Source organism: Leptosomus discolor, chromosome 2, assembly GCF_034619465.1.
Source record: "Leptosomus discolor isolate bLepDis1 chromosome 2, bLepDis1.hap2, whole genome shotgun sequence".
NCBI classification, from domain to species: Eukaryota; Metazoa; Chordata; class Aves; order Leptosomiformes; family Leptosomidae; genus Leptosomus; species Leptosomus discolor.
This window is the reverse complement of record NC_141392.1, coordinates 56,746,094-56,762,246: the sequence shown is the minus strand read 5'-3', so window position 1 is coordinate 56,762,246 and position 16,153 is coordinate 56,746,094. Positions and strand designations below refer to the sequence as shown.

The window sequence follows — 16,153 nt, the reverse complement described above, 5'->3', positions numbered from 1 at the left end:
CATCAAAATTGTACATACAATTAGGATTCTTTCAAGTAGATCAAAATTCCTCTGGTTTTTAGTGGAGAGAAGTAATAAGAAGAGAAATGAGGTGAAATCAAATTTTAACATAGTTTCGAATCTGGAGTTTGGGACACAAGGTTTTATTTGAGAGTCTTTGTGAAAGGCAGGGAGCAAGGCGTTCTCCAAAGTCAGTGAAGTTAGAGCATGCTTTGCCAAGAACTTTCCCCTTCAGAGAGGTGAGGAATTCTCTGAGGGAAAAAGTCACTTCAGAGTAGTTTGCAAGCCTGCTTTAAACTGTGGACTCTGATAGTATGCTTATGGCAAGCATGTTCATTGGTATAGTTGTCTGTCCTCTGAAGGTCGCTAACACCCTCTAATGTAACTAGTTATCAGTTCGCTTTGATTGCTGCAGTCACATTTCTCCTTTATTGTCTAATCTAGATAGTATTCCTGATATTTATTCTGCCTGGGCAAAAGATTAAAAACAACAGGGTGGGAAAACTCGGGTGACAGTCACTTCTTTTGTTTTTGGTACAGGAGAACCTGGCGCCCTGGAAGCACATATCCGACAGCTGGACAAAGCCTTAGACACCAGTCGTTTCCAAATACAGCAAACAGAAAATATCATCCGCAGCAAAACACCTACAGGACCAGAGCTGGATTCTAGTTACAAAGGATATGTGCGTGTATTTTGGAGCACTTGAACCTTAGATTTCCTATTGAAAGAAATGTATCTATTTCAACAAAGCAATTAGATATTACTGCTCCTCAGATTTACTCAACTCGTATGGTTGCTACCCTTAACCACATGCTATCATCGTTTATGTTATTAGTGTGTTTACAATAACATAAGATTACAGGAACATGACTCTAAGGAATTTATTTTCCTATTACATTTTTGCAGTTGTCCAAAATTACTTTCTCACACATGTTTTTATCCATCTGATGATGGTATCCTTGTTTAAAATTCCTCTTCTTTTAAAAGCAGTTTTTATAGCTTCATGCATAGTATTCATCTTGCTGATGAATTATAGGCACGCATCGTGTAAGCAAGGTTGCATATATGGAATCCATCGTTAAAAAGCTTTCTCAGAGAGGTTTTCTGGAAGCAAAGTATCTCTCTAAATCATTCAAATAATTTTATTACTGACAGAATTGAAAGATTAGCTGCTTGGATGCAGAGTAATATTTCCACACTTACATTTATTTTCTTTATCACATCTTCTAGTGTCTTTGCCATAGTGTCTTAACATTTAGAGCAGACGGCACCTAAAGTCATCCAGCATGATTTGGCATAGTGGCACTGGGTTATTTCTATTTAGTCTGAACTTACGCTTTAAGCCTTTATTTTCTCCATATACATTTCTTTCATAGTATCAGGTCAGCTTGTTAAAGTAATCGATTTTTGTCTTCACACTTAGACCTACTTTTGGAAAATTTTGGAAGTTGCATTGTAATTTGCGTTTCCCATACAATTATTCCTGTACAGTGGTGCATACTGACATGGGATTTTTTGTTTGTTGATGTAGATGAAGCTACTAGGCGAGTGCAGTGGAAGCATAGACACAGTAAAAAGGCTTGGATATAAACTGAAGGAGGAAGAAGAAAAATTATCTGGACTAATTAACCTGAACAGTACTGAAACACAAACAGCTGGTAGGTAACATGTAGTTCTTTGATGGAAAGCAATTACAAAAAGTAGCAAACATGAAAAGTTTTTCTAAATAAACACTTGGTATTATTTACTGACATAAGTATTTACGTGACTGTGTCTGTTACCATGTTCTGTTAAACATCTCTTAATACACAAGTATTCCTTGTGTATGCCCTATAAAGAGATTAGGCATACAAGTGCTTTTAAAAACCCCTTCCTATCATGAGATGTAACCCTAAGCCTTTCAGAAAGTCCCTGTGGATGCAATGCATTTTTTCTGAATGTTTTCTGATGAAAAAAGGTTGTTTATGTTGCTGTACAAAACCCGTGTCAACATTCTTTTCTTCTAATGTTAGCTTTCACTTCTAAATTATCTGTCTGTGGTACAGAAATCTATATTCACCTGGTAGAAGTAGTCATCTAACTAACTTTAAGCACCAGATGTAGAACAGGAGGTATTGCATTGTAAAAACATGGGTTTGTTCCAGAGGCTGTAAAGGCAACGTCTCCATTCTTAACTTGGGAAGATACACTACCCATGCAGTCTATTTTATTTTGATTTTTTTTTCTTTTTAATTTTAAGTTTGGAATGATACAACTTGTCCTTCTGCAATAGCATTTCAAGGTAACTAACAAGAAGAAATAGCCCCTAATTTACTACTTTTTAGCGCAGGTATTTATACAATGCATCAGCAGTAGCTTAGGCAAATGTAGTGAGGTATGAGTATTAAATTGTAATAGATACAAATAAATATGTGGCTAGTTGGACATATTCAGATTCCTTGTCTGATTTGCATTTATGCTAATTTACGATGTCTTTGTACCAGCATAACCTGTTTTAGAGACCTGCATGTATCAGCTTAATGCTGTTCATGAAAGTCTGACGTTAGAAAGTGGTAAAATTACCACTGCCTGGAATTATCCAGATTCTTCATTCTTTCTCTCCAACATGGTGTTCTTCAGTCTAACTTACATTTTTTGCTGGTTAGGGCTTTTTGGTTTTATGGAGCATTTTTTGTCCTGCACAGGATTCAACTGATGCATTTGTGGGTGTGGCTAGTGGTTTTTTCCTTTTGTTGAATTTGGTGTTTATCATTCCAGGTGTAATTGACCGATGGGAATTAATCCAGGCTCAAGCTTTAAGCAAGGAGCTGAGGATGAAGCAGAACCTTCAGCAATGGCAGCAGTTTAACTCTGACCTTAATAGTGTTTGGGCTTGGTTGGGGGAAACTGAAGAGGAACTGGAGAAGCTCCACCGCCTTGATCTCAGCACTGACATACAAACTATTGAGCTCAGAATTAAAAAACTGAAAGTGAGTCTTATTTCTCTTTTCATGAGTTACCTGTTGCACTCAGGTCTGTTTGCAAGGTGTGTTGAAGAGGTTGCCGGTAGTTACAGCTGGTTTACTCCATTCTGCACATAGCGGGCTACTGAAGTAACTGGGAAAGTGATTTTATCAATCACATTTTGGCAGAAGAATGTACCACTGGCATTTACTGTATAATCCAAATGAAATTTTGAAAGAGTAATTCTGTGGTAATTCCATAATTCCAGAATGTACAGATAATTCCTGATGTCAGCCAAACTGATGAAGGAAAAAAAAAAAGGCAAAAAAGACAAGTTAAATCAGATCTCATCTAGTCGAACTGGTAATAAAGTAGCTACTTTGAAAGAATACCTCTCTGGGACATATAACTTTGTGTGGAGGAAGAAGAGAGTGCCCCAAGAGATAGTAGCCTACCCACTGCTGTCACCAGTACAACATAGGAAAAATCTGGTGTCACTTTGCAACGTTCCTATTTCTTCTTCTGTCATCTCAGATGCATCAGGATCTGAATCCTGCCTTTGTGATCTCTCCTGGAGATTTTACAGCTATAAAGATCTGCAAATGTGATGGTCCACAACTTCACATTCAGTTACTAGCATCTTACAAGCTTAGGCACAAAAATGTGGGAGCCAGTGTCAAAATGCACTGTGCTCCATGCTAGGAGTGAGGTGGACAGACAGTAAAGACTGTTTCCGGCAGCGATCCATCTAAAGCACATTAATGCTGATCTTCACTGGAATACAAATATAGCTGCCACAAGCACAAAGGTCACTGTGACATGGGGCTTTTAAGTAGTGCTGTAAAGTAGGTGGAAAAGGGGGCATTTCATAAGAATCCTGTTCTTATCTCACCCACTCTTGGAAAGCCCATTAGTGCCCTCCAAACCAAAAGAGGTGGGGTTTCTTTTGTGGCTTCCAATGTAAACAAATCAGAGTTTTTATACATGTCCTGCTTCTATAAATTGGAGTAAGTTGTTTATACTCTTTGTATGTTTTCTTTTCCCTCAGTAAAAGCTTTTATTTTAAAATACTGTTGACAGCAGTTTCCACTTGAAAGCATGTTGTTTTTTATGTTTATCAGCAAAACTGAGAAGTGAGGGCAAAAGTTTTATTGTAAGCTAAAGTACAATTGTCCTACATCTCTTTAAATTTTGTTGGGCCTGCTCTGTCTTTAAAATATCTGAAACATGAGCTGAGTCTTTAAAATTCAACTATGACTTCAGCCTTTTAAGACTTTACAAGTTTAATTGGCTTGTTCTAGTTTATGCTCACAGTAAGGTTTTAGTAGATGTTAAAGAGTGAACATTTGCAGAATCACAGAGTGACCACAGAAATCTCGTATCCAGAGTAAGAGACTGTTACAGTAAGGTACCATTCTGCAGTGCTGATGGCAAAATCATTGCATTCTTGCGGTGCCTTCTCTACTTGGTTCTTCTGAAAATCATGTTTTACTGATTTCCATCCTTTCTTCCCCCGTCCCACTTTGTCTTATCATCAAGGAGCTGCAGAAAGCAACTGATAACCGCAAAGCGATCTTCTTATCCATCAATCTGTGCAGCTCTGAGTTCACTCAGTCTGACAGCGAAGAGAGCAAGAAACTTCAAGAGCGTCTGTCTCAGATGAACGTGCGCTGGGAGCATGTGTGCAGTATGATTGAAGAGTGGCGCTGCTCACTGCAGGATGCATTAATGCAGTGCCAGGTCTGTATAGGTCTTATTTTAAATTGTCAGCATCCCACATATCAAAAATGTAAACCATATTGTTACCTGGCGTGCTCGTTATCAAGTCTGAAACTTGCCCATGCAAGCCAACATACAGCTTCGGCTTGTGTTTTCTGAAACATACACCTGCACTACCTGAAACATGCATTTCTGGCCCAAGATTTTCTAAATTTGTAATCTCTGGAATAGTATTCTAATATACTATTCTACAGTTCCTAGTAAGTTACTTTATTTATCCAGCATCACCTGTTATAGGATAAACTAAAAGCCTGAATTTGACCAGAATTTTCTGCTACACTATGAAAATCATCACTCATCACTTGCAGGATTTCCATGAAATGAGCCATGGTTTGCTGCTTTGGTTGGAGAATATTGACAGAAGAAAAAATGAGATTGTGCCCATCAATCCAAACCTGGACTCAGAAGTGCTTCAGGATCATCACAGACTTCTACTGGTAGGGCTGTAATCACCCCTTTCTCTTCCAAAACACATCATCAGAAAAACACCTGGTCAGTTTTCTCTTTCTCTTGAAGCTTAGGATTGTACATTGCATGCTAACACACAGCTGTGGGACCAATGTCAGTAGCTAGCTTCACTTTGGTGACTAAACTTCAGTTAGTCGCATAAGTCATGTTTTAAAATCTCAGGCAACTGCTAGGCTGCTGTCTATCTTCCTGACAGATTAGAATTTTTTATTGCTTCTCTTTTCTTTCAGTTTCATTAATTTGAAATGTCCAGATTTGTGAATTCTAGCTGTTTTCCTTTTTTTTTTTTTTCTAACTTCCATTAAAACTTGGCAACAGCAAATCAGACGTGAACTGCTGGAGTCTCAGTTGAAGGTGGCGTCACTGCAAGATATGTCCTGCCAATTGCTAGTCAATGCTGAAGGCAAGGACTGTCTTGAAGCAAAAGAAAAGGTGCATGTCATTGGAAACAGATTGAAGCTCCTCTTGAAAGAGGTCAGACGTCATATTAAAGACCTAGAGAAAATTCTAGACGTTTCAAGTAGTCAACTGGTAAGTCACGTCTTTTTATTCCTTGCTGTTTGTTGGGGACATGTTTCCCACTGTTTTGACTGTCCGTCTCTGATCAGTGCTGTTGGCTGCACTGTTTCTGTTGTTTGCAATACTTATCAAGACGGTACACATGTAATGGTGAATATTATAATCTTACACTTCATAATGTAAACATCTCTTGTGATATGGTGAGGTTTTTTAATGCAGTATTTTTTTGCTATTTGGTGTAGCAATAACTATTGAACACCTTGGTTTGTTTATCCTGCCATTACTGATTCAGTCAACTGGCAAAGTATATGAGATAATTACTGTAGTTGCAGTACTGAAAGTTATATGGTGGCAGTTGTCACTGGAAAGAAAGATAATGCTCATTCTCTCTCAGAGAAAAAAAGCGCATAAAAGAAACTCTGTAATAGGCTAACAGATCTCTCATAGTGCCTTCTGAGCTTTGAGCTGTACTCCAAACCTTTTCAAATTACCATGTATCTAGGATATTGGTGAGGGAGTTATACATACATTTTTGCCAAGAGTGGCAACTATAAAGTGAAGATTTCAAGGTTCTAGTTTAACTAACTTTTTTTAAAGTCTTGGATTATCAGACTACGTAAGGCATGAGAACCCAGCTCTTCCCTCCTTCTAGTGAATTTCTGCCTGTGGTGGTTGGTGGTACCAACCTCTTCTTGTATGGCCAATAAAGAGCAGCTGTTTTTTCTCCTGTATTGATTTTTGTGAAAAATGTGTCACCTAAAGCAATTAAGTTTTACCTACCTGTTTGCTTTTCCTTTGGGGCTAACAGAGAAAACATGTAATGCCTTAGTCTTATAAAATTTGGTAACAAAATTTAACTGCTTTGTTTTATTTGCTTTAGAAATAACTCTGCTGGGATTTCACTCAGGGTTTTTTTTTAGCTTGCTTACCTGAACAGCCAATTGCTATGTTTCTGAGCTCCATTCCTTCTGAACTTTAGGAATTGTCCTCATGTTCCTCTCCTGATGAATTAGACACATCGGGCTCAGTGAGTCCTGTATCTGGAAGAAGCACTCCAAGCAGACAGAGAACGGTAATTTCATGTCATATATTTTCTGCCACCTCCTGGGTGGGAGCTCTAGATGTCTACAGTAGCTCTAGCCAGCTGGAAGGCCCCCCATTCTCACTTGATAGGAAAGGAAATGGCATAAACCAAGAACAATACACAGCTGCTTTCCCCAACCCTGCTGCATATCCCATCCTGCATGAAATCAGAAGTGGTAAATACTATCTAAAACCAGGGCTGTCAGTGTGGTTGGTTTACCATGGTATGGCATGTCGTGTCTCTTGTATTTTGCTCTAGTGATGGCAGCACCCCAAAGTCTGGTCTTGTCTGTATAATCAGTCCTCCATTTCTGTTTGGCCTTCTCTTCAGAGCTGCTTCATCGAGAATCTCAATAAGTTTTTTTTAGTCATTTCTGATGAAGGTTGCAGATGGTCTTATTGAGACTTTGGATGAATGGCTAAGTAGAGCTGAAGGGCATAAAACATTATTCAAAACAGCTAGTTGCACAGGACCTAAGCAATGGCTATGATGGCAACTCTGGAGTTGTCTACGTACATCGCTGGCACAAAATTCAAGAAATATAGCAATACATGCCTAGTACTTAACAATTCCATACTCTGAGCCCAAAATGGAACTGCAATTATTTTGTCTTTTCTGCAATTCTATTGGTTGATTACTTTGCTTTTTTCCTTAGTTCTTAAAACAATCAGATTGGTTTTGGGTTTGTTTTTTTTCTGTTTGCACTTTTTGTAAAACATCTGAGTTCTGTCTTGATAAATTTTATCGCTCTTGAAGTATATTTTTTTATTATTATTTCAAATTTTTTTCTACATTCACTAGTTTCCTTTTAGATGCTAGTATGAGAATGTAAAGGAATACTGGCTTTTCAAAAGGAGAAAGAATATAAACCTTAACATTTTATTTCAGAAGTCAATGCTTTTATCTTTTAAATTTAAATTTAAATAACTAATAAAAGCTCTGATATCACAGATGTAACTGTAGGATGTCTGATCTTTACAGGAAATGGAGAAGTATTTTACCATAAAATCTTTGTCTGAAGAGTATGTAGAGTTATAATAGGTTTCGTCTTAACATTTTGATAAGAATTTGTACATCTCTTAATTTGTTAGTGTTTATGTACGTGACTACTTTTTTTTCAATTTTGTCCATAATGTATAGCTAAGTTGTATGATTCCTTGGGGTCTGGTTTTCAAACATTTGGTTTTTGCACCCACAATTTTGGAGACTGAAGTGATGTTGCTTAGAATTTCAGTGCCAAATATACTGATGTTAAATAAATACTAATACCAAAAATACCATCAGAATTATAATCATCTAACTGCATTAAATATTCCAGCAAATAGTTGTGAGTGCAGGAATGCACCTACAGTTATTTGGCCTTCAAAATTGTGGGGTAGATGGGGGTGGAGGAGAGGCCAGACTCGTCAAAGGAGGCCCTTGACCTTTTTTTCTTGAGAATATTAATTTTTCTGTATTTGCATTTTGAAGTATCTATGTTCAACACAATAATTTTTTTCTATTTCATATTACAAATTATTTGAACTGAATTTCTAGTGATTATTTTAAAATCCAGAGCTACTGTTCATAAACATAATGACTAAACTATTATTTTTGAGTTCACTGTGTGTGTTCCAATCATTTCCATACTCAGATGCAAAGAAAAGCCAGTTTCCTTGGTTCATGGGTATTGGTCACTTCATTTGATTTTTTTTTTTATGTTTCCTTTGCTGCACTTTTAATTTAGTTTCATCAGTAGCTTGTCTTTATTTGCCTGGACTGAACATTCTTCTTTCTTTACCCCCTGTTCATTGCAAACAGCCACGGGGCAAATGTAGTCTCTCACAGCCTGGACCCTCTGTCAGCAGTCCACATAGCAGGTACCTTATTCTCCTGGTTTCCGCACTCTGTTCTAGAACCCCAAGAGGATGATGGAAATTGGCCGTGATTCCTCTCTGTCCGCCCCGACTCCATCAGGTGGCCAGGACTTAAACAAGTGAAAACTTCCCTTTTGTTAATAGTTTGGCAAAAGGGGGTCTCAGTTACTTCAAATACTTTCTTAAATAGAAGTACTGGCTAATCCTTGAATACCGACAGCTTTTGCTTCCCAAGAATGCCATGTAATCAACATTTATTTTTCATATGCCTGATCAGGGTGAGTGTGTGTTTACACTCTTGATATTTAGTGATTATTTTATTTTGGCATGATTTAACAGAAGTGTCAGTAGGTTCATGGCAAACATTTTTTATCATCCTCTTTACCTCTAGATATTAAATTCAGGCAGGTAATAGGCCAATACCATTCTAGAATTGACAAAACCCACAGATCTGAATGAGACGTACTAACATCCTTTTCTTTCTTTCTTTTTTTTTTTTTTTTCCCTCTGAAATGTTTTGTTCAGTTTGTGGGTTTTCAGTACTTAAGACTCAAAATTGAAAGTCAGAATTTGAGGGTTTTGAGACTTGCGGTCACTTTCTGTCCCCTCCTAAGACGACTGCAATATAACGTGCTAACATTGCCATGACTCTTGCCAAGTGCTTGCATCCATGTATTGCTCTGGGAGCAGCACTGCCCCATCTCTGTCTGCCCAGTAGAGAGCAGGCTTGCAGCTACAGCTTTTTGCTTTCCACCTTGTCTCCAGCAATCCGTCATCTCTGCAGCTGACAGTGCTTCTGCATTCTTTGTTGTTGTCAGTGTGATGTATGTACCTTCACTCTTTCACTGATCAGTTCACTAGCCGCTAGAGTTATGAAGTTTAAAAAAAAAAAAAAAAAGTAAATGAGCAGGCCGATATGTATAAAGAGGATGTCTTCTGCTATTTCAGCATGCGTATGCATTGCAACACCTAGAATAATCAGAAAGTATGATGAAAATGTATTTGTTCTTGTAATTAAGTCATAAATCTCATTTATTCTCTATATATCAAAAATTAACTAATTAATTTTTAAGAGAACTCCGTTGAAGTGAAATATTTGATGTTGGAAAGAAGGCAATACTATGTTTAATACAGTGACTGAGCAGTAACCAAGCAGACAAAAAATACCTTCTGTATTTTTTTTCATGAGCAAAATTAAGGCCTAGTTCAGCAAAATTATTCTCAAATATAAATGAAATAAAGAATAAAACAACTTACCATGTAGATGTTTACATAAACGCTTCTTAAAAAAATTTGCTTTATGTGTGTAGTTAGTGACTGTGCATAGTTGCATAGTTTGCATAGTTGCAAAACCACATAGTCTGTCAGATAGAAAAGGTGGAGTATCTTTCACTGCTTCCACTGGCACTAAGAAGCTGCCTTATTTTTAGGGATCTTTATTTTTCTTTGAAACATAAGGAAACCATGTAGAACATAGGTGACATGTACACTCCATCTTTATGTCTGATGGAGAAAGAGAAATAATTTTTCCAACTCCAGTCTGCTGTGAAGCTTGGCATTTTGTTTCTTATAGGGAGTGGGTAAAGGGAGGAGCGGGGCTTCACTCTGCAGCCATTAACAGCTAGGAGGAATGGAGGATGTCTTCGGCAGATCAGCATGCTTGCATTAGCAACGTTGTACTCAAGAAACGTATCGTGTGCGCTCTTCTGCCCTCCTGTAGAGTCAGACAACTTCTGCCAACCTTTTGAGAAGGTTTCTGGTTATAGGGGTGAGCCACTGGCTCAAAGAGCAGCTAGCAGTGCTTTGCAGCTTTGAGATCAGCCTCTATTCTAGCAGCGGCATTGGTGCGGCACCTTTCAGATCAAGTCTTTCCGGCACTGTTTATTAACACGTCTTGTAGCAGTACAACACAATGTTCAATTTGTCATTCAGACAAGCATGGAATACGAATGAGTCACTGCTGAATAGGAAACTTAATCAAATGCGCAAGCCGGACAGGTTGTGGTTGATGTATAATGTGGTTTTAACTGATAAAGCAGTACAAGCTGTCACTGTGTTCTTTAAAATTTTGACATGCCTCTGATCAGAGTACTTTGTGTTTGATCTTGCACTGGATCAGCAAACCCTGTTCGAGTTTAGTATACAGGAGAACTAAAGTAAATTTTGAAAGTTTTGTCACATAGGAGGTTGTGAAGGAAAGTTCATTTAAAAATTAGAGGGGCCATGTTTTGTGTATGACAAGTATGAATTCACTTCACCTTCCCATTATCACAGCAAAAAGACAAGCATACATCGTGTGATGCTAAGCAAGGTGCAAGCTTTAACTACATGTTACATTGTAGATTTAGCTAAAGGCTCATTCAAGAGATATTAGTAATCATTGTACTAAGTGGGAAAAGCAAATCCAAGAAGCATCTCCTCTTTCTTCATCAGTTTAATAGAGCTGTAATAAATGCACATCTGGATCTGTGCCTATGGATATTTTTTTTTAAGTGATTAAAATAGTGGTTGCATTTACTCAGGGCTGTTTACATTGCCTCTCAAACTGACTAAGTGGATCTGTAAAGGTCACTTGCTGTTCCTGGAGCAGACCAGGCCGCAACACTGTCTGTGCCTTTGGCCACAAAATGACAGTCATTGCCAAGCAGTAGCTCAAACATGGACGTTGGGCTTGGCTTGCCATGGTTCTCCCAGTTATCTCCCACACTCTCACTTAGAGCTTGTTAGTTAAACTTCATATTTAACTGCCTTTGAAATGGACATATTCATCTTCTTTACAGGGTAAGCCAAATCTAAGGTTGGGGTGATGTGATGCTGAGAGCTAGGGAGAGAACTGAAGTCAGAATGCAGCCAAACAAGGTCGCTCCTAGAGAGTCTTAGGCCACCAAGAGGAGTCATTGCCTGCTGTTGTGGGCAAAGCATCATACCTTCTCCTTCCTACCTCTAGCAACCTTCATCGTAAAAAAAGTTAGAATCAGTGGGAACAAAAAGTCTGTTAGAAGGTCATTATCAAATTTAATTTCTCTGATTATCTGAAACTAAAATAATTTCCACCTTGAATATATCCATGTTTAGATGTAGTAATTTGGTTTTGTGTCAACACTATCCCTTCCTTTAACAACTGTTCACCCTTTTTTCTGTCTGTTCTGCACAGTTTTATAAAGGATGATTTAGTATCTTTCAGGTTTTATAGTGGTAAGCTCAGGTGTTTATTTCCTTCGTAGGAGAAATACTTAATTTTTCGACTCCTTTGTGCTTGTATATTGTGCTTGAATTCATCTTCCGGAAGTATGTTAAACGAAATGATACAAACTGCTGCAGGTGATATCTGAGTAGTGCCTTATAGAATGTCAGTAAAACAACCCCTTTTCTCTTCTTGAGAAATCTTGAACTGATATCTATTTTAAGATTTCTTTTGTCCCTTTTCACAGCTATTCACAAGACACATTATTGGTTTGTGGCTATCATCTGTCAAACAGCTCTGGATTCTCTTCCTTATCTTCGGAGTGTGAACTTCCAAATTCATAGCAGAAGTTTTTATTGGTACCTTATATTCTATGATCTTAAACAACTTGAGCTACTCCTAAAACCTGTTGAATTCACCCACTTTTTTTGTGTGCAAGAAGTGAATCCTATTTTGTATTTGCAGGGACTTCCAACTTCTGTCATCATACAGATGAAATTTGCTGTCCTTACATTTTGTGCCATAGTCTTTTCATAAAGATACTAAATCAAGACTTGTCCTTGATTAACTCCAGGAATAACATCCTGCTAGCCCAGCAGTGTCTCTTTCAATGTAAGCCTGTTGTCTGCATTCCATTAGTCACTTCCCCATTAAATTAGTTTATTTATTCCTATCAGCTTCATTTGGATGATAAATTCTTCTGTTACAATCTTTCAGATATTTACTGCAATACAGATAGATTACTTCAATCATATTTTCCCTGAAAAAAAAAAAAAAAAAAAGAAATCAGTCATCTTTAAAAGAAGCTACTAGTCTGAGCTGAAATTAAAGTTCACTTTGCCCATCCAATCTATAGCCTGGTAAATTAGCTTCTCCTCTCTCTAAATGCTTAGGAAAGAGCTCCAATTTCACTGTCATTACAAACTCCCAAAGTAAGGATAACTATTGCTTGCACTTCTTAGGTTAATTTATAAGATTTCTTGACATGAAGAACCTTACTGTTGGCCAGGCCTGCAGCTGTGCCTCCCTCTTTTATCTAGTTAGAAGGAATTATGTATGAAGCAAGTACCAGATGGCGTTACTTCCTTTCCTCCTCAAACAGGGGCCAATGTGACAAATGGTGGAGCAGTCAGAAGAAAGACAGCTAAAGATGCAAGCTCAAGAAAAAGAAATTACATTTATCTCCAAACTGGCATACAGTACTTCAGCTTTCCGTTCTCCTGCTGGAGTAAATAGGAGATCTGACCCTCATGAATAGTGAGCCTTTTTTATTAACAATGTATATTTTTAACGATCTCTGCTTACCAAATCCATTAAACACTCTAAGCTGAGCCGTTCCATTTTTCAGTCAATTATGTAGATTACGGAGGAGTACCTGCAATAAACACAGGCTGTACAGCACTCCAACTTTTTAGAACTCCCCCTTTTCATAACATTTCATTGTTTCCATGTGGTATTAGAAACAATTCTTCAACACCCTGCTCCGCTGCAGGAAAAGTGTTTTGAAAAACTTTGCCATGAACTGTTTTAATTTTTGAAAGAAAGTTTATGTTCCTTGTAGAGATCAGCCGTGCAGCTTACACATACCACTCTTTTTCTTCTTTTTTTGTTAAAACACAAAGCAAAAAGTGCTGGATTGTGCTACCAAAGCCATAGGAAAAGAAAAGAAAAATTCGATGCTATCTTTGCCTGCTCCCTTTTGATTCTGCTTTTTGAAAATTCTCCTTCTGACACTCGGTGTTGCCCCAGAGTAGCTCTGATTTGATGAAGAAAATTCAGACTTTGCTCATTATCAAACAGCAGTTACTAACTGCAGAAATGTGGCCTTTTTTGATTGGGATTAATGACATTTGTACAATGAGAGCCTTGTAAATAGGTAGACTGTGCAATCAAATACTTGGAAGGTAATTAAGCACTCCTTGTTCCCTTTGTTCCTACCTCAGTCCATTAACTTTCTGTCTTGGCATTCTCAGACAGTAGAAACCCTGATCTGATTGAACTTTAATATGGAATGCTCTGATGCTGTTAAATGTGCCATAGCCTTTCAATATGTTCTTTATAATACGTGATCTTACATTATGCGATAAGCAGCTTTCCGTCCGGGCCACAATAACGTGGGTTCAAGCAACATGCAATCCGATGTTTTGATCATCGCTCCTTCCTGGGATATTTAGGTCAAGTTAATCATTTAGAATGTCTGAATGTTCTTATATCTGTTGGTCACTAAACTTTGCCAAATCTGTCTGGCTTTCTTGAAGTCTTCATAGTGGTGTGATACACATATATCAACAAGACAATAAAAATAATCTCAAGCATAGAAAGAATTCTTTTCTGAACATGTGGGAAGGGGACCCTTGCAAAGCCCGGCATAGTTGTGAAGACGTTATTTTGGTTTTTGCGTGGTTTCTTACACAGATTCAGATTTAGCTGGGAGACCGGATCAAAAGGACAAGAGGAAGGCAAGGAGACGCTAAGGAACCAGCGCCCCCTACTTGCTTTACTGGGGAGCGTTTGAACTCGGCCAACATCCTGATCTCCCACACCTTAAAGTCGAGACTAAATCCATCCTTACGATCATTTTTATATCTTAAACTGTAGCGAACCGTGGATTTTCTGTGGCTTCATAATCATGGCAGTCCCGTGAATGTTTTATACCAACATGTCTAAGACAAAATTCATGACTGAATGTCTTAATGGAAGAGTTCTTGAAGCAAATCATTTGAAGGCTCCAAGGTCTGCCCTTTTTGGCTAGTGCTAAAATACAATACTTTCTCATGCCATTTAATTAGCACACATTTTAACTTGCATAATCACTCTTTTCAGTCATCCAAATATCTCAAAACCTGTCATCCATATGTTATGACAGTTTCAGTCAAAAAGGAAAGTGAAATCTATGTCTTTATCCTTCATTAAAAAATAGATTGGATTTTTGTGCTTAATTAGAAGTGTCCCTTTGGAAGTGTTTCCATTAGGTCTTGCCTCTCCCGTAGACGTGTGATAGGTATGTGCCATTTCAAGTCAGGTCCATAGACACAAGGGAGAAAATCACTTGGAAGATGATGGTGTCAAGTCAGTTGAGCAAATAGATTTTAACTGCTGATTCAGTGCAAGATTCAAAATAAAATGTACTTTGTAGAAAATGAGTGCCCATTGCCTGCGTATTGGTATATTCATTAACTGAAGATGGATGTAACTGAATCTTAATGTGTTATACCCTTGTGGATATTATATACAAAACTGAATGTAGAAACTTCTGCAAACCAAATGCAACTGCCATTTTAAATGACGAGGCTTCCTTTTCAAACAGTGTGCATTGAACACGTGACAGGTGTGGCCCACCTTTCTTTTTCCTCTTCTCTGGAGCACAGTGCTTTAAGGGAGAGTCTTCCCCACAATTGATGAAGGAGCTGTGGGATCACAAAGCCTATTCTATTGCGATCATTTGGTGTTTTCCTACCCAGTCTAGAAATATGGGATCTCTTAAAAGTGTTAGGGAAATAGCATGTTCAGTGAAAAATACCTCTGCGATTGTCAAAGTCTGTACAAATTGTAAGCCAGTCTTCAGGGAAGGCTAAGTGCCTGAGGGCAACCTCTGTTGCAGTAAAGTTTTAGTGTATTCACCTGTCCTTCCTCTTCTCAGGTCCACAAGAGGTGGCTCAGGTTCCTCCCCTTCTGAGGCCGGGCCAGCGTGGAGGCATCCATCCTTCTTCCTCAGAGTCCTCAGAGCTGCCCTGCCACTTCAGCTCCTCTTGCTGCTCCTGATTGGGCTGGCTTGCCTGGTGCCAATGACCGAGGAGGACTACAGCTGTACTATGGCCAACAACTTTGCCCGCTCTTTCCACCCCATGCTAACATACATGAATGGTCCACCTCCATTATGAAGGAGACCCGTGAGACAGCAAGTAGCCTTGCTGGAGTGCTAGCTGGGAGGAAGGATGGTTTTAAAGGGTGACCAGATTCAGAGTGACAGCTTTACCTACCTGCTGTAGCCACTGCTGTGTCCATATCATTCTTTGCTGGCAGTCCCTAGTAGCGCATCAGTTATCAGTATCAAACCGCACAAAGTATTACCTGAGTAGCATCGTTTCAACACTCGCATCCTGGGTACTAAGGAGGATGTGACGTATGTGAGGGAAATGTCCTTCTGTCCAGCATTCTGGATCTTTTAGCCACTTTATATCCAGGTCATTGCCCTGTACTATGCATAGCCAAGGACTTGATACTGTAGATCCTTTCCTGTGTGCTGCCCTAAATGAGCCATTAGCCGGTCTTTGTTAAATACCCTTTCAGTATCTACAGTATACAAAATAACCAATGCT

The 16,153-nt window shown here is 38.5% G+C and overlaps 1 protein-coding gene across 4 annotated transcripts in view; it reads left to right on the top strand.

Moving 5' to 3' along the window:
- Positions 1-15,743, top strand: part of SYNE1 (spectrin repeat containing nuclear envelope protein 1) — a 269,565-nt gene extending 253,822 nt beyond the window's left edge. For 3 of the 4 annotated variants that reach the window (XM_086461108.1, XM_086461107.1, XM_086461109.1), the window contains 9 exons: positions 541-683; positions 1,533-1,659; positions 2,759-2,970; positions 4,484-4,684; positions 5,032-5,160; positions 5,510-5,722; positions 6,690-6,782; positions 8,595-8,653; positions 15,475-15,743. In XM_086461108.1, the coding sequence (XP_086317234.1) occupies positions 541-683; positions 1,533-1,659; positions 2,759-2,970; positions 4,484-4,684; positions 5,032-5,160; positions 5,510-5,722; positions 6,690-6,782; positions 8,595-8,653; positions 15,475-15,715 (1,418 nt within the window). In that variant the 3' untranslated portion in view covers positions 15,716-15,743. The remainder of the gene's footprint in view (positions 1-540; positions 684-1,532; positions 1,660-2,758; positions 2,971-4,483; positions 4,685-5,031; positions 5,161-5,509; positions 5,723-6,689; positions 6,783-8,594; positions 8,654-15,474) is intronic. The other variant, XM_086461110.1, reaches the window with a different exon arrangement.
- Positions 15,744-16,153: the final 410 nt, after the last annotated feature.